Source organism: Panthera leo, chromosome B1 (assembly GCF_018350215.1).
Source record: "Panthera leo isolate Ple1 chromosome B1, P.leo_Ple1_pat1.1, whole genome shotgun sequence".
NCBI lineage: Eukaryota > Metazoa > Chordata > Mammalia > Carnivora > Felidae > Panthera > Panthera leo.
The window spans coordinates 133652778-133666356 of NC_056682.1; the positions used below are offsets into that span (position 1 = coordinate 133652778).

Consider the following 13579-nt stretch of genomic DNA (forward strand, 5'->3'; position numbering starts at 1 on the left):
TATATATATATATATATATATATATAAATTTTTTCATAGCCTTGACAATGAAATGAGATCTGATGTCAATGCTATTGCCATCCTCAGACTGGATATTTCCATCATGAACTTTTCCTTAATTGTTCCATCAAATGAATTGTCAAACTGTGAGCTTTGCTTCCATTGTATCCCTTTTATCCATGCCTTTATATTCCCAAGGCATCACATGATTTTCAGCTCTTTCCCCAGATTATTAAAAGTCCCTTATTAGATTTCTACACAATTCCTATACATTTTGTTATGTGTGTACAGATGTGTGTAGTATAGACTTTGTATATTGTATATATTCCTATCTAATACAATCCCTATATAATCTTTCATCTTATCTAGTTATCCACACTTTTGTCAAACTTCCCCTCTAAAATCACAAGTCACATCATAATCACTCTCCTGAAAATATGCCTCAGAAGAAAGTCTCAAGTACTGGTATTCAAAGTCTTCTTTATTCTGATTTAATAGTCTCCTTCTCTTTAACCACAGGCTTCCAGGTACCTAATGCTCTAGCCTAGCTAGTCTAACCAAACATTCCCTTATCATAGTGGACAATTTTTTATCTCTTATCATTGCATATACCAACAACCTTGAGTGGAACGTTCACATCTACTTATTTTTACTTTTCTAAATTCTACTCATTCTTCATAGCCCAACACAAATGCTACCTTTCCTGTGATATCATTCTAAGCTAAAAATTAACTGCTCCTCTTCCAACATTCTAAAATAGTCTACCCCGTATATTTATTTTAATCCATATATTACAGGTTGTTCTATACACATTGATCAGGATCAATTCTCTAGTTATTTTTGCATCTTCCTCACAAATACAGTGCTTTAAACACAGCAGGCATTTAGTATTTTTAAACATGACTTAATAATGGCTCACCTTACTAATAAAAAATATTGTTTCTTAGATCCATAAATTTTTATAAAACTATTCTCACACAAAATAAATACGCACTTCTTGGAATACATGATCATTTAAAATTCAGTGGCTCTTTTTCAGAGGGTGGAGGGAGGGTAGCCCAGGGTCTTTTACTTTTCCTACCCCCACCCAAAATAAAAAAACAAAACCAAGCTAAAAACACTTAACAGTTACCTTTTCAACATCCGAGAGAGAAGTTAGTGATTGATTTTGAAGAACTTCTGGTGCGGTGAATGCGCGAAGATCCTGATTGGAAATATTTTCATCTGTAAAGGACACACTACCAGATGGCAGCAACAGCAGAGACCATGGAGAAATGATGAAACCAAGGGCAGCAGGATCAGCCACGCTTACTGGTTTGTAACCACATAGAATAAAAAGAAAAAAAAAAAACTGCTTAAAATTATAATCAAAGTATAGATCATTTAAATGACTATCCCAGCCTATGCATATTGTGTCCAAGTGCAGTGACAAACACCAAATCAATATGCTACAAACAGAGTGGGTTTCACGTATCTGCTGCTACTAGCATTACCAGCAACACCACCTTGGTTGGACTTAATCTTTTAAAACTTAGATGGTAAACCTTAGAAAGTAGAAATACAGATTTTCACTGTCAGTCATGAGAATTAAATGTGGTTCAAAAACTTTACCGCAGTGATACAAATGTGCACAAGGATCAAGTAGTTCTTAAACTTTGGGGGGGATCATGGATTCTTTTGAGGATCTGGTGAAAAGTATGGTCTCTTTTTCATGGAAATGGATAAAAAATATAAAACTGTACACAAAAGAGATTCATGGATCTCCCTATAGCCCTTTTATGGACCCTATGCTAAGTAAGATTTCCTGATTTAGACTATAGTGTTGTCAAACATAAAAAACAATTTCTTTGACCATTCATCAGATTTGGAATTAGCAAAGTCTCAACTATATGAAAGTCTCTTGTTTTGCAACAAAATATGTATTTGTCTGAATTCTAATTTTTGTTTTGTTTGTGTTTGTTCATTTCACTAGAACTTCAGGCAGCTTCTGTACTAGCAAATGTGATCATTGGGGTCTCTAACAATTTTTTGTTTCAATGCTTGCCTGTGTGGTGCCTAAGAGCTCATGTTTAAAAGCATTAAAAAAAATTCCTTAGGGGCACCTGGGTGGCTCAGTCAGTTGGGCGTCTGATTCTTGGTTTTGGCTCAGGTCATGATCCCAGGATCTTGGGATCAAGCCTCGCATCGGGCTCCACACTGAGTGGGGAGCCTGCTTAAGATTCTTTCTCTCTCTCTCTCTCTCTCTCTGCCTCCCCCCCCCCCCCGCTTACCCTCTTTCTCTCTCCAAAATAAAGAAAAAAATTAAAAAATCTTTTGAAAAAAATAATTCCTTAGATTTTAGCAGGCCTTCTCCCATAAGTAAAGGTATACATTAGGCTCAACAAAATATACTTATTAGATGGAATTTTATTTTGTCCTCCCATTTCAAAAGGAATTTAATATAAGTTTTAAGGTAACTGCTATGTGAACTGGATCACAGACTCAAGAAACTGCTATAAAGTCACAAAAGACCTGTGACTGCCAATGCCGCTATTATGCAATCTGAACAGGTTGTACTGATATCTAAGTCAAATCATAAGAAATTGCCAGAGTTTATGGCACAGTTTGTTAAACATCCTATAGTACCTATTCTTTCCTGAAAACAACTTTTATTAGAACTGAATCATCCATCCTTTCTGACTTTTAAACCTCTACCTATGGTCAAGATTCTGACCATCAGAATAAAATGAAATAAAAAGTAAACTATTAAAATTCATTCTTTTTTTGAAGACTAAAAGGACAACTATATGTTCTCCTGCATTTTTCATGAATCTGAAACATGTCTTTAATAACTGTGTCAAGGGAGAAAAGTGTGTTTGAACGTATCCTTTGATCAGTCAGCACATCTTACGTTGCACCAAAGCTGAGTTACAGACCAATGATCCTTACAGTCCTACCCAATCACATATCAGACCGCTAAAAACACGGCTCACAATTCTTAAGGTAACGTATGTTTTAATGAATCATTGCAGCTGGTAAACCTAGGTGTATTGTTGTCTTTCACAGACACTTTACACATTTTCTGTTAAATGCTTCTTCTTGGGTATTTCATGCACAAATATTACACAATCAAACTAAAGAGAACTCAAACAAGGCAGAACAATATTTTCTTTGCCAAATGATGCTATCTGAAATACTGGTATTTCCCATGTCACAGATATTTATAAAACAGTCCACAACCAATTCCTTTCAAATTAGCAATAAAAGGGAACAAACACTAGGAGACCAGTAAGGAAGGCAATTCACTAATATCTGATATGAGATACTGATGGCCTAGAACCATCTTAGTAACAGTAGGGGTGGTGGAGAACCTGTTAAAACCTGAATGTATTTTAAAGGGAGTGACAACAGAATTTCCTGACAAACTGGATGTGAAGCAAGAGGAAGAGAAGAATCAGGATGACTCCTAGATTTTGGTCTTAGTAATGGGAAAGATGGAGGGTCATCAACTGAGGTAGAGAAGATACAGGATGGCACAGGTTGCTGAGGTAGGGCTTGCAAGATGGTGGTTGGAATGGGATCTGCTACATTTAGTATCTACTAGATCTGTATCAAGTAGGCAGCTGGATTTGGAACTGGGAAAAAGGTCTGAACTGGACATACATTTGGGGAGTCACTGGCCTACTAGACAGTATTTAACGTCTTGTGATTGGGTAAACTCACCAAAAAATGAGTTGAGATAGAAAAGAAATCAAGGACAAGGATTGTACCCTGGGGTACTTCAACATTAAGACTGACTGCCCCTTGTCAGTCTTTTTTCTACAGGTTGTTCTTCTCTTGGGCATCTGTGCAAGCATGGTATTGTAATCTCCCTCTCACATTTCTTTCACTCATCACTCCCAATCTCCACTTCACTATTTTAAATAATTCTTTTTGTTAGTCTTTCCAAACAGCTGCCCAGTTTCTAATCCTAAAGCTAAGAGAAGAAGCTGGGATTCTAACTCTCATATCTAATTCCTGTCAGCCTTATTTGGGGGATAGAATTATGATTTCTAGTATATCTATTACCACTTGAATTTGTAAATAATTGGACATCACAGCTAACTCAAGAGGCATAAATGCCACTCGGAAATCTAAAGGCTATGTTCTGTCCTGCCATACTGGATACTGGTGTCCACTTAGACCCAAAAGAGTTTGCTACTCTCCTCCTCATCCCAGGCCGCAGACTAACCCTATCCTTGACAGGGTAGCACAGTATAGAAACTGTAAAAGGTGAAAGCAATCCATAATCGCTTAACAGTCTGAAATTAAGAGATTTATTTATGAGCACAACCAAGGTCAGCAAAACTACTGTTACTATGACAAGAACTTTATTTTTCAAATTGTACTTTGTACAACAGGTTTGTGTTTATGTAAAGTATGCCATTATTATAAACACTATTCACATTTAAACATAATCTTCTCAACATGACAAATCATTTGCTCAAGAGTCCACAGTATTACAGAGAGAAAGCATGAGGTATCTGAGAAAAAAAGAATACAAAGCGAGTATTAGAGGCAGCATAATTACTCTAACTACAATGAAGAAAGAATTAATTTCTTTGTTTTATATGTGGCTGTTTAATGAGTAAGATTTGACCATGGTTAAGGGGGAGATTCCAAGGAAAAGAAACAGCCAAAGTAAAGACACGTGGCCAGGAAATTATTAAGTCTGTACAAGGAACAGCAAGAACTTTGGGCAGAGAAATGGTAGAGAGCAGTGAGAAACAGAATTACTAAGGTTGGTCATATTTTTGCTTGTTAGAAAACACACACACATAAAGGAATGACACGGAGTATTTTCATTGTTTTCAAATGTGTTTTTTAAATGTCTTGTAATAAAACTAAAGCAGCTGCAACAACACACTACATTGTTGTCAAATACCCAAAACATACACACACGCAAACCCACAAGTGAGGAGAGGTAGGGTACTGGTTCAAATGAGTGTAATTCACTGTCCTGGTCTAACTACAAGGAAAGAATTTAAAGCAAATGCATTCAGAATCCTTCACAGAATGCTAACAAAAGAATATTTAAAAATGGAATTCCAGAAGCTTGTAATTTGATGTCCTACAATGTTTTAGTTGTGTGATGATTATCCTCAAGAATGCTATTATTATGAAACAGTAAATCTGATGTGAACTGATTCCAGGAGTCAAATGATTCTATTTATAGATTTTTACCAACATTCCACAGAAAAAGTTGCTTAAACAGAATTTCAAGCAGCTAGAGGCAAAGTTAGAAATAAGCAAAAATCTGATATGCAAAGAAGCATCTTACTTAGAGCTTCTTTCTGACGTTCCCTTAAACTAAGACCCATATCCACGCTTTTTTTTTCCTCCTGCGGGAGCTTACTTTCTATTGTCCCCTTCATTTTATTTTTTGGCCTTTCAATTATGGCATTAAGAGGGAAATGATCATAACTGGTAACACAAACGATAACAGAACTAAATAAAAGTATCAGGAAATCATCTAAAGACTTAGAACAACAACATCATTTTGACCTGAAAAATCCCTTTCCCTATTTAAATATATATACAGAAATTGTAGTCCTACTTCTATATGTTCTGTTAGAGTGATTGGCAAAAATCTATGCAGAGGTCACTGTTCCAAACTCCGAAGAATTTCACGAACTCATTCTATAAAACAGAATTCTCTAAAAAATTCAGTTCATATGTGCATACAAATATAGACATTGTTAGATAAATCATCTGGTATAACAATGCACAAACAGAAAAAAATAATTGGTTTAGAATGTTTCAACATTTTCTTGATTAGTAAAACTTTGTGATAAATTATTTAAGATTTACTGGAAATTACAGTCTATCCTATAGATCAATTCCCAGTTAAAAATTTGATACCTCATAAATTTTGTTACTACTTTTTTAAAACTTCAGTTTTTTTAAAAAAAAATTTTTTTTAATGTTTATTTATTTTTGAGAGAGACAGAGACAGAATGCGAATAGGTTAGGGGCAGAGAGAGAGGGAAACACAGAAGCAGAAGCAGGCTCCAAGGTCTGAGCTGTCAGAACAGAGCCTGACGCGGGGCTCGAACTCTCATGAGCTGTGAGATCATGACCTGAGCCAAAGTCAGACGCTCAACCGACTGAGCCACCCAGGCGCCCCAAAACTTCAGTTTTTCTAATATGAATCAGAATAGAACAGCAATCCCGTTTTGAACAAATTGTGTAAATAATGGGAATTAAGACATCTACATAGTGTACATTAATAATGATAGTGTCTTCAAAGACATTAATGTTTACATCACGTATATTTTCTTTTAATAAATGCCTACAAACCTTTGGTCCTCAAGAATTTATATTCTGGTGCAATAGGTCCCAGACTTTGCTAATCATCAAAATCTCTAAACTCAACCAGGAGACTTAGAAACATACCAGACAGCTGTCAGCTTCATATCATTCCTTTTAGTATCTGACTGTTAATTTAGGATGTAGTCTTATTTAAGAGCAGAAGTATGGTATAATGGTTAGGAGTTTGGACTGAAGCCGGAATCCCTAGGTTAATATTTTAGGTTTGACCTTTACAACTTATACTGTGATCTTAAATAAGTTTCCTAGCCTCTCTGTGCCTCAACTTCTTCAGGTAGGTAAGGTTGTTGTGAGGATTCATGGAAAAAGCCCTTAGAACTGTTCCTGGCACACAGAAAGTACAATACAAAAGTAGTAGCTGTTATGCTCATGTTGGCAGCACATACACAAAAGTGGTAGCTGTTATTATTTAATAAGTCTTTTCTCTGAAGATATCAGATGTAGACAGTACATCTAATAAAAAGACACTATTTAAAGTTAATCTCGGGGTGCCTGGGTGGCTCAGTCGATTGAGCGTCTGACTTCGGCTTAGGTCATGATCTCATGGTTCGTGGGTTCGAGCCCTGTGTTAGGCTCTGTGCTGACAGCTCAGATCTGGATTCTGCTTCAGATTCTGTGTCTCCCTCGCTCTCTGCCCCTCCCTTGCTCACACCGTCCCGCTCTCTCAAAAACAAATAAACATTTAAAAAAAATTTTTAAGTTCATCTTCTATCACCTATTAGCTTTTTTTTCTCCAAAAGAAGAAGGTGCCTGTATTAGAAGTAATGTAAATTTCAGAAAAATAGAAAATATTAGATTTTTAGGAATTTTTTGGCATCTCTTACCTAGAAGTCATAAGAAATACAAATGATTTAAAGTACAAGGTATCATAAAATATTATTTTTTTCTTTAGTTCCTTGGGGGAATCTACCTTCTATAATGTTTCATTTATTATATGGTATTCCTAGTTAGCATAGACCTCAAATTTAGGAAACCTAGTTTAAAACTTTATCATCAGGGGTGCCTGGGTGGCTCAGTCGATTGAGCGACCAACTTCAGCTCAGGTCATGATCTCACAGCTTTTGAGTTTGAGCCCCGCATCAGGCTCTGTGCTGACAGCTCATAGGCTGGAGCCTGCTTCTGCTTCTGTGTCTCCCTCTCTCTCTGCCCCTAATCCACTTGCATTCTGTCTCTGTCTCTCTCAAAAATAAATAAACATTAAAAAAAAATTTTAAAACCCAAATTTGTAATTAATACACTTTGTATTTCCTGAGTAAACTACTCATGTGAAATTGATTACCTTAAGGTATGACATGAATTATTAGATGATGTTAATTTGAATGTACACATATCAACTATGGTATCAGCATACAGTTTTAGAAATTTTTATTTGTAACAGAATTTTATAGCATGCCAATAAAATGAAATTATGCATACAGGCCCTCTAATTGATGTATTTTTATGAGCTTTTCTTCACTAGAAGAGGAAAAAAAAAGACATTTTTATTTCTTAATGATGACATTTACTCACACAAGTACACACATTTGTTTTTCTTTTTTGCTTTTAAACACTAAACACATGTAAGCCACCTATCCAAACCACAACCACTGGAATCTTGGTAGGGCATCTGATCAATTAGACTTCTGGTAGTTTTGTTTTGTTATGTACGTGCAAGATTCTTGAGGTAATTCCAAATCATGCATCTTGTTAACAAAACACCAGTGATATCTGATTTTAACAAAGGTAGTATGTAGAGAATCTATTAGTAAAACTAAATTGGTTATGATTATTAAAGGCAACAGGGCATATATGGCTAGACAATATGTATAGAAGAAAACTGGTCTTAAGAATTTGCTCTCTTCTTCAGCAAACTTCCGGGCCACCTGATCCAAACAGCATGAAAGAAATAGCAATTCCTATCACATCTTCTTTCATTCTTATATTCTGAGGAAGCTGCCCACTTCATTCTTTTCATATGTTAAGTTCCTACTTTTTCATTTTTCTTTGGTGTTTACCTTTTCCACCAACTTTCTTTATGCTCATCAATAAAACCTGCATACCCAGGGTGACTGGGTGGCTCAGTTGGCTGAAATTCTGACTTTTGATTTTGGTTCAGGTCATGATCCCAGGGTTGTGGGATTGAGCACCAAGTTGGGCTCTGCACTGACAGTGTGGAGCCTGTTTGGAATTTTCTCTCTCTCTCTCTCTCTCTCCCTCCCTCCCTCCCTCCCTCCCTTTGTCCCTCTCTTGCCTGCATGCTCTCTCAAAAACTTTTAAAAAATTAAAAACAAAAACAAAAAAGCCCCTGCAAATCCAAAAATTATAGGTCAAAATACTGAAAAAAATGCTTTTGTAACTGTTTTTACACATTTTTTTCTAGAATGTAAGTGACTTAAGGATATGAACTATGAATTTCTTAGTGATCAAGTATAATGCTATCATAATAATACAATCGCGATACTTGAAAAAAATGAACTTGTTTACAATTCCAACTCTATACTACAGGTCCGCAATCTTTTAAAGGTGTCCTTCTGCCCTGTTCTGTTATGACCACAATTTATCAATTTACATTTTGCTGGTCACCAAAAAAAGGTTATTTTGGAGCTTCATTATGAAAAAAAAATCCTCCAAAAAAACTAAAGTTTTCTTTGGAACTTTAAATTATTTACTGAGAGATTACTCTGGATCTTTATTTTATTCTCCAATCTTTATTATTTTCAGTTATTTTTTTCCAACTATGATTCAAAGAAAGTGTCAGTTTTGTTAATCAGAATATTGAAACAAAGTCAAATTTACGAAGTATCTGCCTTAGGAGGGTTGGGGTAATTAAGAAAGTACACAAGCCTCCTGTCTCCTAAGTCACAGGATTTTGGTGTGGATTCTGGAGACAGGGCACAGGATTCTACACAGTATTTTCTAAAAGCTTCCTGGGGATTCGGATAACCATACCAGTTGATCCGACACACATATGAGAACTATTGCCCTTAACAGAGTCAGTAAAATGGTATCATGGCTCAATCAACTTGCTTCTTGTGCTTGCCTCATTTTTATGTCAACTAACTGATAGTAAGAACATCATGAGAGGAGTATGTATACCTTTATATTCTCCCCTAATGCTTAAATTTTTTTTTCAGCTTTATGCCACAAGTGAGGTAGAGATATGGCAAATCAGAAAGCGTTAACAAGTAACTATTTTATCCAAATTATAATAAAGTCATTTTGTGTTAGAAAGGCAGAATGGCTGTCATAAATAACTTTAGATTGGAAGTGAGACCTAAATAGTTCTTTTCTATTTATAAGGAAAAAGCTGAATAAATGGCATCAAACTGAAGATCTCACTGACTGTGCATTTAGAAAGAAATTGCCTTACCCACCTAATAAAGTTAACTTTTGTTTTTTTTCTTTCTTGTTCCCAAAGTAAAGCAAACTACAAATGAACTTCCTATGCATTTTGTTTCTTCTTCAACACTTTCTAGAAACGCAGGATCTGTGTTGTATCTCCTTAAGCCTTGCGGTGAGCACCCTGATCCCCTACCCTGTCTGATATATGCATGTGTCATTAAGCATACAGCTTTTACCTACAAAACATCCTGGGACCAATAGCAATTTTTATTTCCTGAAGGAGGGTCCAAACGGCAAGAGCAGCACTATTTCCTCCATATGTAATCTTTCATGCTGTAGACTTCTTAAAGACAAATTTGCTTGAAAATGGTTTCTTTCTTAAAACACATCAATCGGGGCCGCCTGGGTGGCTTAGTCGGTTGAGCATCCAACTTCGGCTCAGGTCATGATCTCAAGGTCTGTGAGTTCGAGCCCCGTGTCGGGCTCTGTGCTGACAGCTCGGAGCCTGGAGACTGTTTCAGATTCTGTGTCTCCCTCTCTCTCTGACCCTCCCCCGTTCATGCTCTGTCTCTCTCTGTCTCAAAAAATAAATAAACGTTAAAAAAAATTTTTTAAAAATACATCAATCGTATCTTATTTCACCAATCCACTCAAGTAGTTGCAAAAATGTGCATCTTGAATGGTAAACTCTATTTAAAGCCTTGATTATATCGCTCGCTGAACAATTTTGGAACCAAGTGCTAATCTTCTTGAAGCAGTGGCATTTCTACTGCCACCCAGCAACTTCATGACAGTCTCTGTAGATCACACAGTAGCTGCATTATATTTTGCCAAATTAAAGTATAACGGAGGGAATTAGCAACAGAAATGAATTTTATAGGAAAGGCCATTATAAGATAGCAGGTTTTACTTTTTCTCCCCCCAACACAAAGTTCCAAGTTCCTAAAAAACATCTTCCTCTACTCTGGCTATCTGCATAAAACCAGGGGAAAAAAGATTACACATTTTCAAGAATGGACTCAGCAACTTGTAATTGCTTTCGAGGACTTGTAATTTATACAAAGACTGGAAAACTAATAATATCAAGGGTGACTAGCATTTATTTTATCTCTGGAGAACTGGATGAAAAGGTCGATGAAGATTACTGCATATTTTCGGTTTCTAGAAGAAGGAAATATATAGTTTTCCAGAGAGAAACTGGCTTTAATTATGATGACATGATTCCACATAACCATGATCTGAAGCTATTTATGAAAAATATTTTTGTATTTACTAATGCCATTCTCTGCTGCTCCTCAAATATAACCTCCCTATTTATATTTTCAAGAACTTTTCCTTCTCAAAGAGAAAAGGGAAAAGGAGGCATGTTTGAATGGTAAACAGTTCCATTTCCAAAAGGAAACATTTCTTGTGGAAACGTAAAGAATGACTGATACACATCACCCCAAGAAGGTAAAAATCTTAACCTGTTACTAAATGATACAAGACATAAAGCCCCTTTTTAATTTCTATATTTGAGAACAGGAATAGAGAATTAATTGTAGAATGCTTTCTTTAAAAAGCTTCGTTACAGAATGTTAAATCTCAAATGTTGACTAAAAGAAATCAGATAGAAAAGAGTTTAATTTACATTGTATGATTCTATTTGTATGATGTTTAAATTCAGGCAAAATCTATCTATGCCATAATAACATGCCATAATAATGATTACTCTTGGTAACCAAGAATTATCTAGGAAAAGAAATAAACCCATACTTACATGCCCAATTAATATACAAAAAAGAAGGCAAGAATATAATAATTGGGAAAACACTCTCCTCAACAAATGGCGCTGGGATAACTGGACAGCTACATGCAAAAGAAGAAACACCTTTCTTACACCATACACAAAAATAAATTCAAAATGGATTGAGACCTTAACCATAAAAATCCTAGAGAGAACACAGGGAAAAATTTCTTTGACATAGCTGTAGCAACATTTTTCTAAGTATATTTTCTAAGGCAAGGGAAACAAAAGCAAAAATAAACTCTTGGGACTACATCAAAATAAAAAGGTTTTGCATAGAAAAGGAAGCCATCGGGGCGCCTGGGTGGCTCAGTCGGTTAAGCATCCGACTTGGGCTCAGGTCATGATCTCGCTGTCCGTGAGTTCGAGCCCCGCATCAGGCTCTGTGCTGACAGCTCAGAGCCTGGAGCCTGTTTCTGATTCTGTGTCTCCCTCTCTCTCTGACCCTCCCCCGTTCATGCTGTCTCTCCCTGTCTCAAAAATAAATAAACGTTAAAAAAAATTTAAAAAAAAAAAAAAAGAAAAGGAAGCCGTCAACAAATTAAAAGCCAACCTACTGAAAAGAAGATATTTGCAAATGATATAACCAATAACAAGTTAATATCCAAAATATAAAAAGAAATTATACAACTCAACACCAAAAAAACCCAAACAATCTTATTAAAAAATGGACAGATGACCTGAAAAGACATTTTCTAAATATAGATGGCCAACACATAAATGAAAACATGGTCAACATCACTAATCAGCAGGGAAATGCAAATCAAAACTACAGCAAGATAGCATCTTGCACCTGTCAGAATAGTTAAAAAATACAAGAAATAACAAGTGTTGGGATGATGTGGAGAAAAGGAACACCCCACGCATTACTGGTGGAAATGTAAATTGGTGCAGCCACTGTGGAGAATAGTATGGAGGTTCCTCAAAATAGTAAAAATAGAAACACTATATGATCCAGTAATTCCACTACTGGGTACTTAGCAAAAGAAAATGAACACACTAATTCAAAAAGATACAGGCACTCCTCTGTCTACTGTAGCATTATTTATAATAACCAAGATATGGAAGTAACATAAGTGACCACTGATAGACAAATGGATAAGGAAATGTGGCGCGCACGCGCATGCACACACACACACACACACACACACACACAGACCCCAGAATATTACCCAGCCACAAAACGGATGAGATCTTGCCATTAGTGACAACATGACCTAGAGGGTATTATGCTAAGTGAAATATGTCAGAAAAAGAAAGACACATACCATATCACTTCACTCATATATGGAAACTAAAAAACAAATAAAGAAACAAAAAATCAGAATCAGATCTATAAATACAGAGAATAAACTGATGCCTGCCAAAAGGGAGGGAGGTGGAGGGTGGGCAAATTAGTGATGCGAAGTGGGAAATACAAGCTTCCAGTTATGGAATGAGTAAGTCATGGGAATAAAAAGCACAGTATACTTAATAACATTGTAAGAGTGTTGTATGGCAACAGGTGGTAGCTACATTTGTGTTGAGCATAGCATAACATTTAGAGAAGTTGAATCACCATGCTATATACCTGAAACTAATATAATATTGTATGTTAACTACACTCAAAAAGAAAGGGCGGCGGCGCCTGGGCGGCTCAGTCGGTTAAGCATCCCCCCTTCTGCTCAGGTCGTGATCTCCTGGTTGGTGGGTTTGAGCCCCGCGTTGGACTCCGCTGTCCACTGGAACCTGGAGCCTGCTTTGGATTCTGTGTCTTCCTCTCTGCCCCTCCCCTGCACATGATCCTTCTCTCTCTCAAAAATAAATAAACATTATAAAAAAATAATTGACTAGGAAAGCATGAGGGAGACGTTATCAGGTCCTGGAAATGTTCTATATCTTGATCTGGGTGGTTGTTACATGGGTGTGTACTTTCATAAAATTCATCAAGCTGTACAATTAACAATAATGTTCTTGTGAAGCCGATTAAGAGGTACAAACATCCAGTTACAAAAAAGAAAAAGAATAACGCTCTTTACTATATATATTATACTTCAATATATATTTTTTAAAATCCTGTAACTATAAAATTTAAACAATATATATGGTGAGTAAAATCGTATTTATCAGCCTAGGATGAGGCTA

At 36.1% G+C, this 13579-nt stretch overlaps 1 protein-coding gene across 7 annotated transcripts in view; it reads right to left on the reverse strand.

The window, feature by feature from the left end:
* PTPN13 (protein tyrosine phosphatase non-receptor type 13) overlaps positions 1–13579 on the reverse strand; it is a 227101-nt gene that overhangs the window by 137371 nt on the left and 76151 nt on the right. For all 7 annotated transcript variants that reach the window (XM_042935987.1, XM_042935989.1, XM_042935988.1 and 4 more), the window contains exon 3: positions 1133–1311. In XM_042935987.1, the coding sequence (XP_042791921.1) occupies positions 1133–1311 (179 nt within the window). The remainder of the gene's footprint in view (positions 1–1132; positions 1312–13579) is intronic.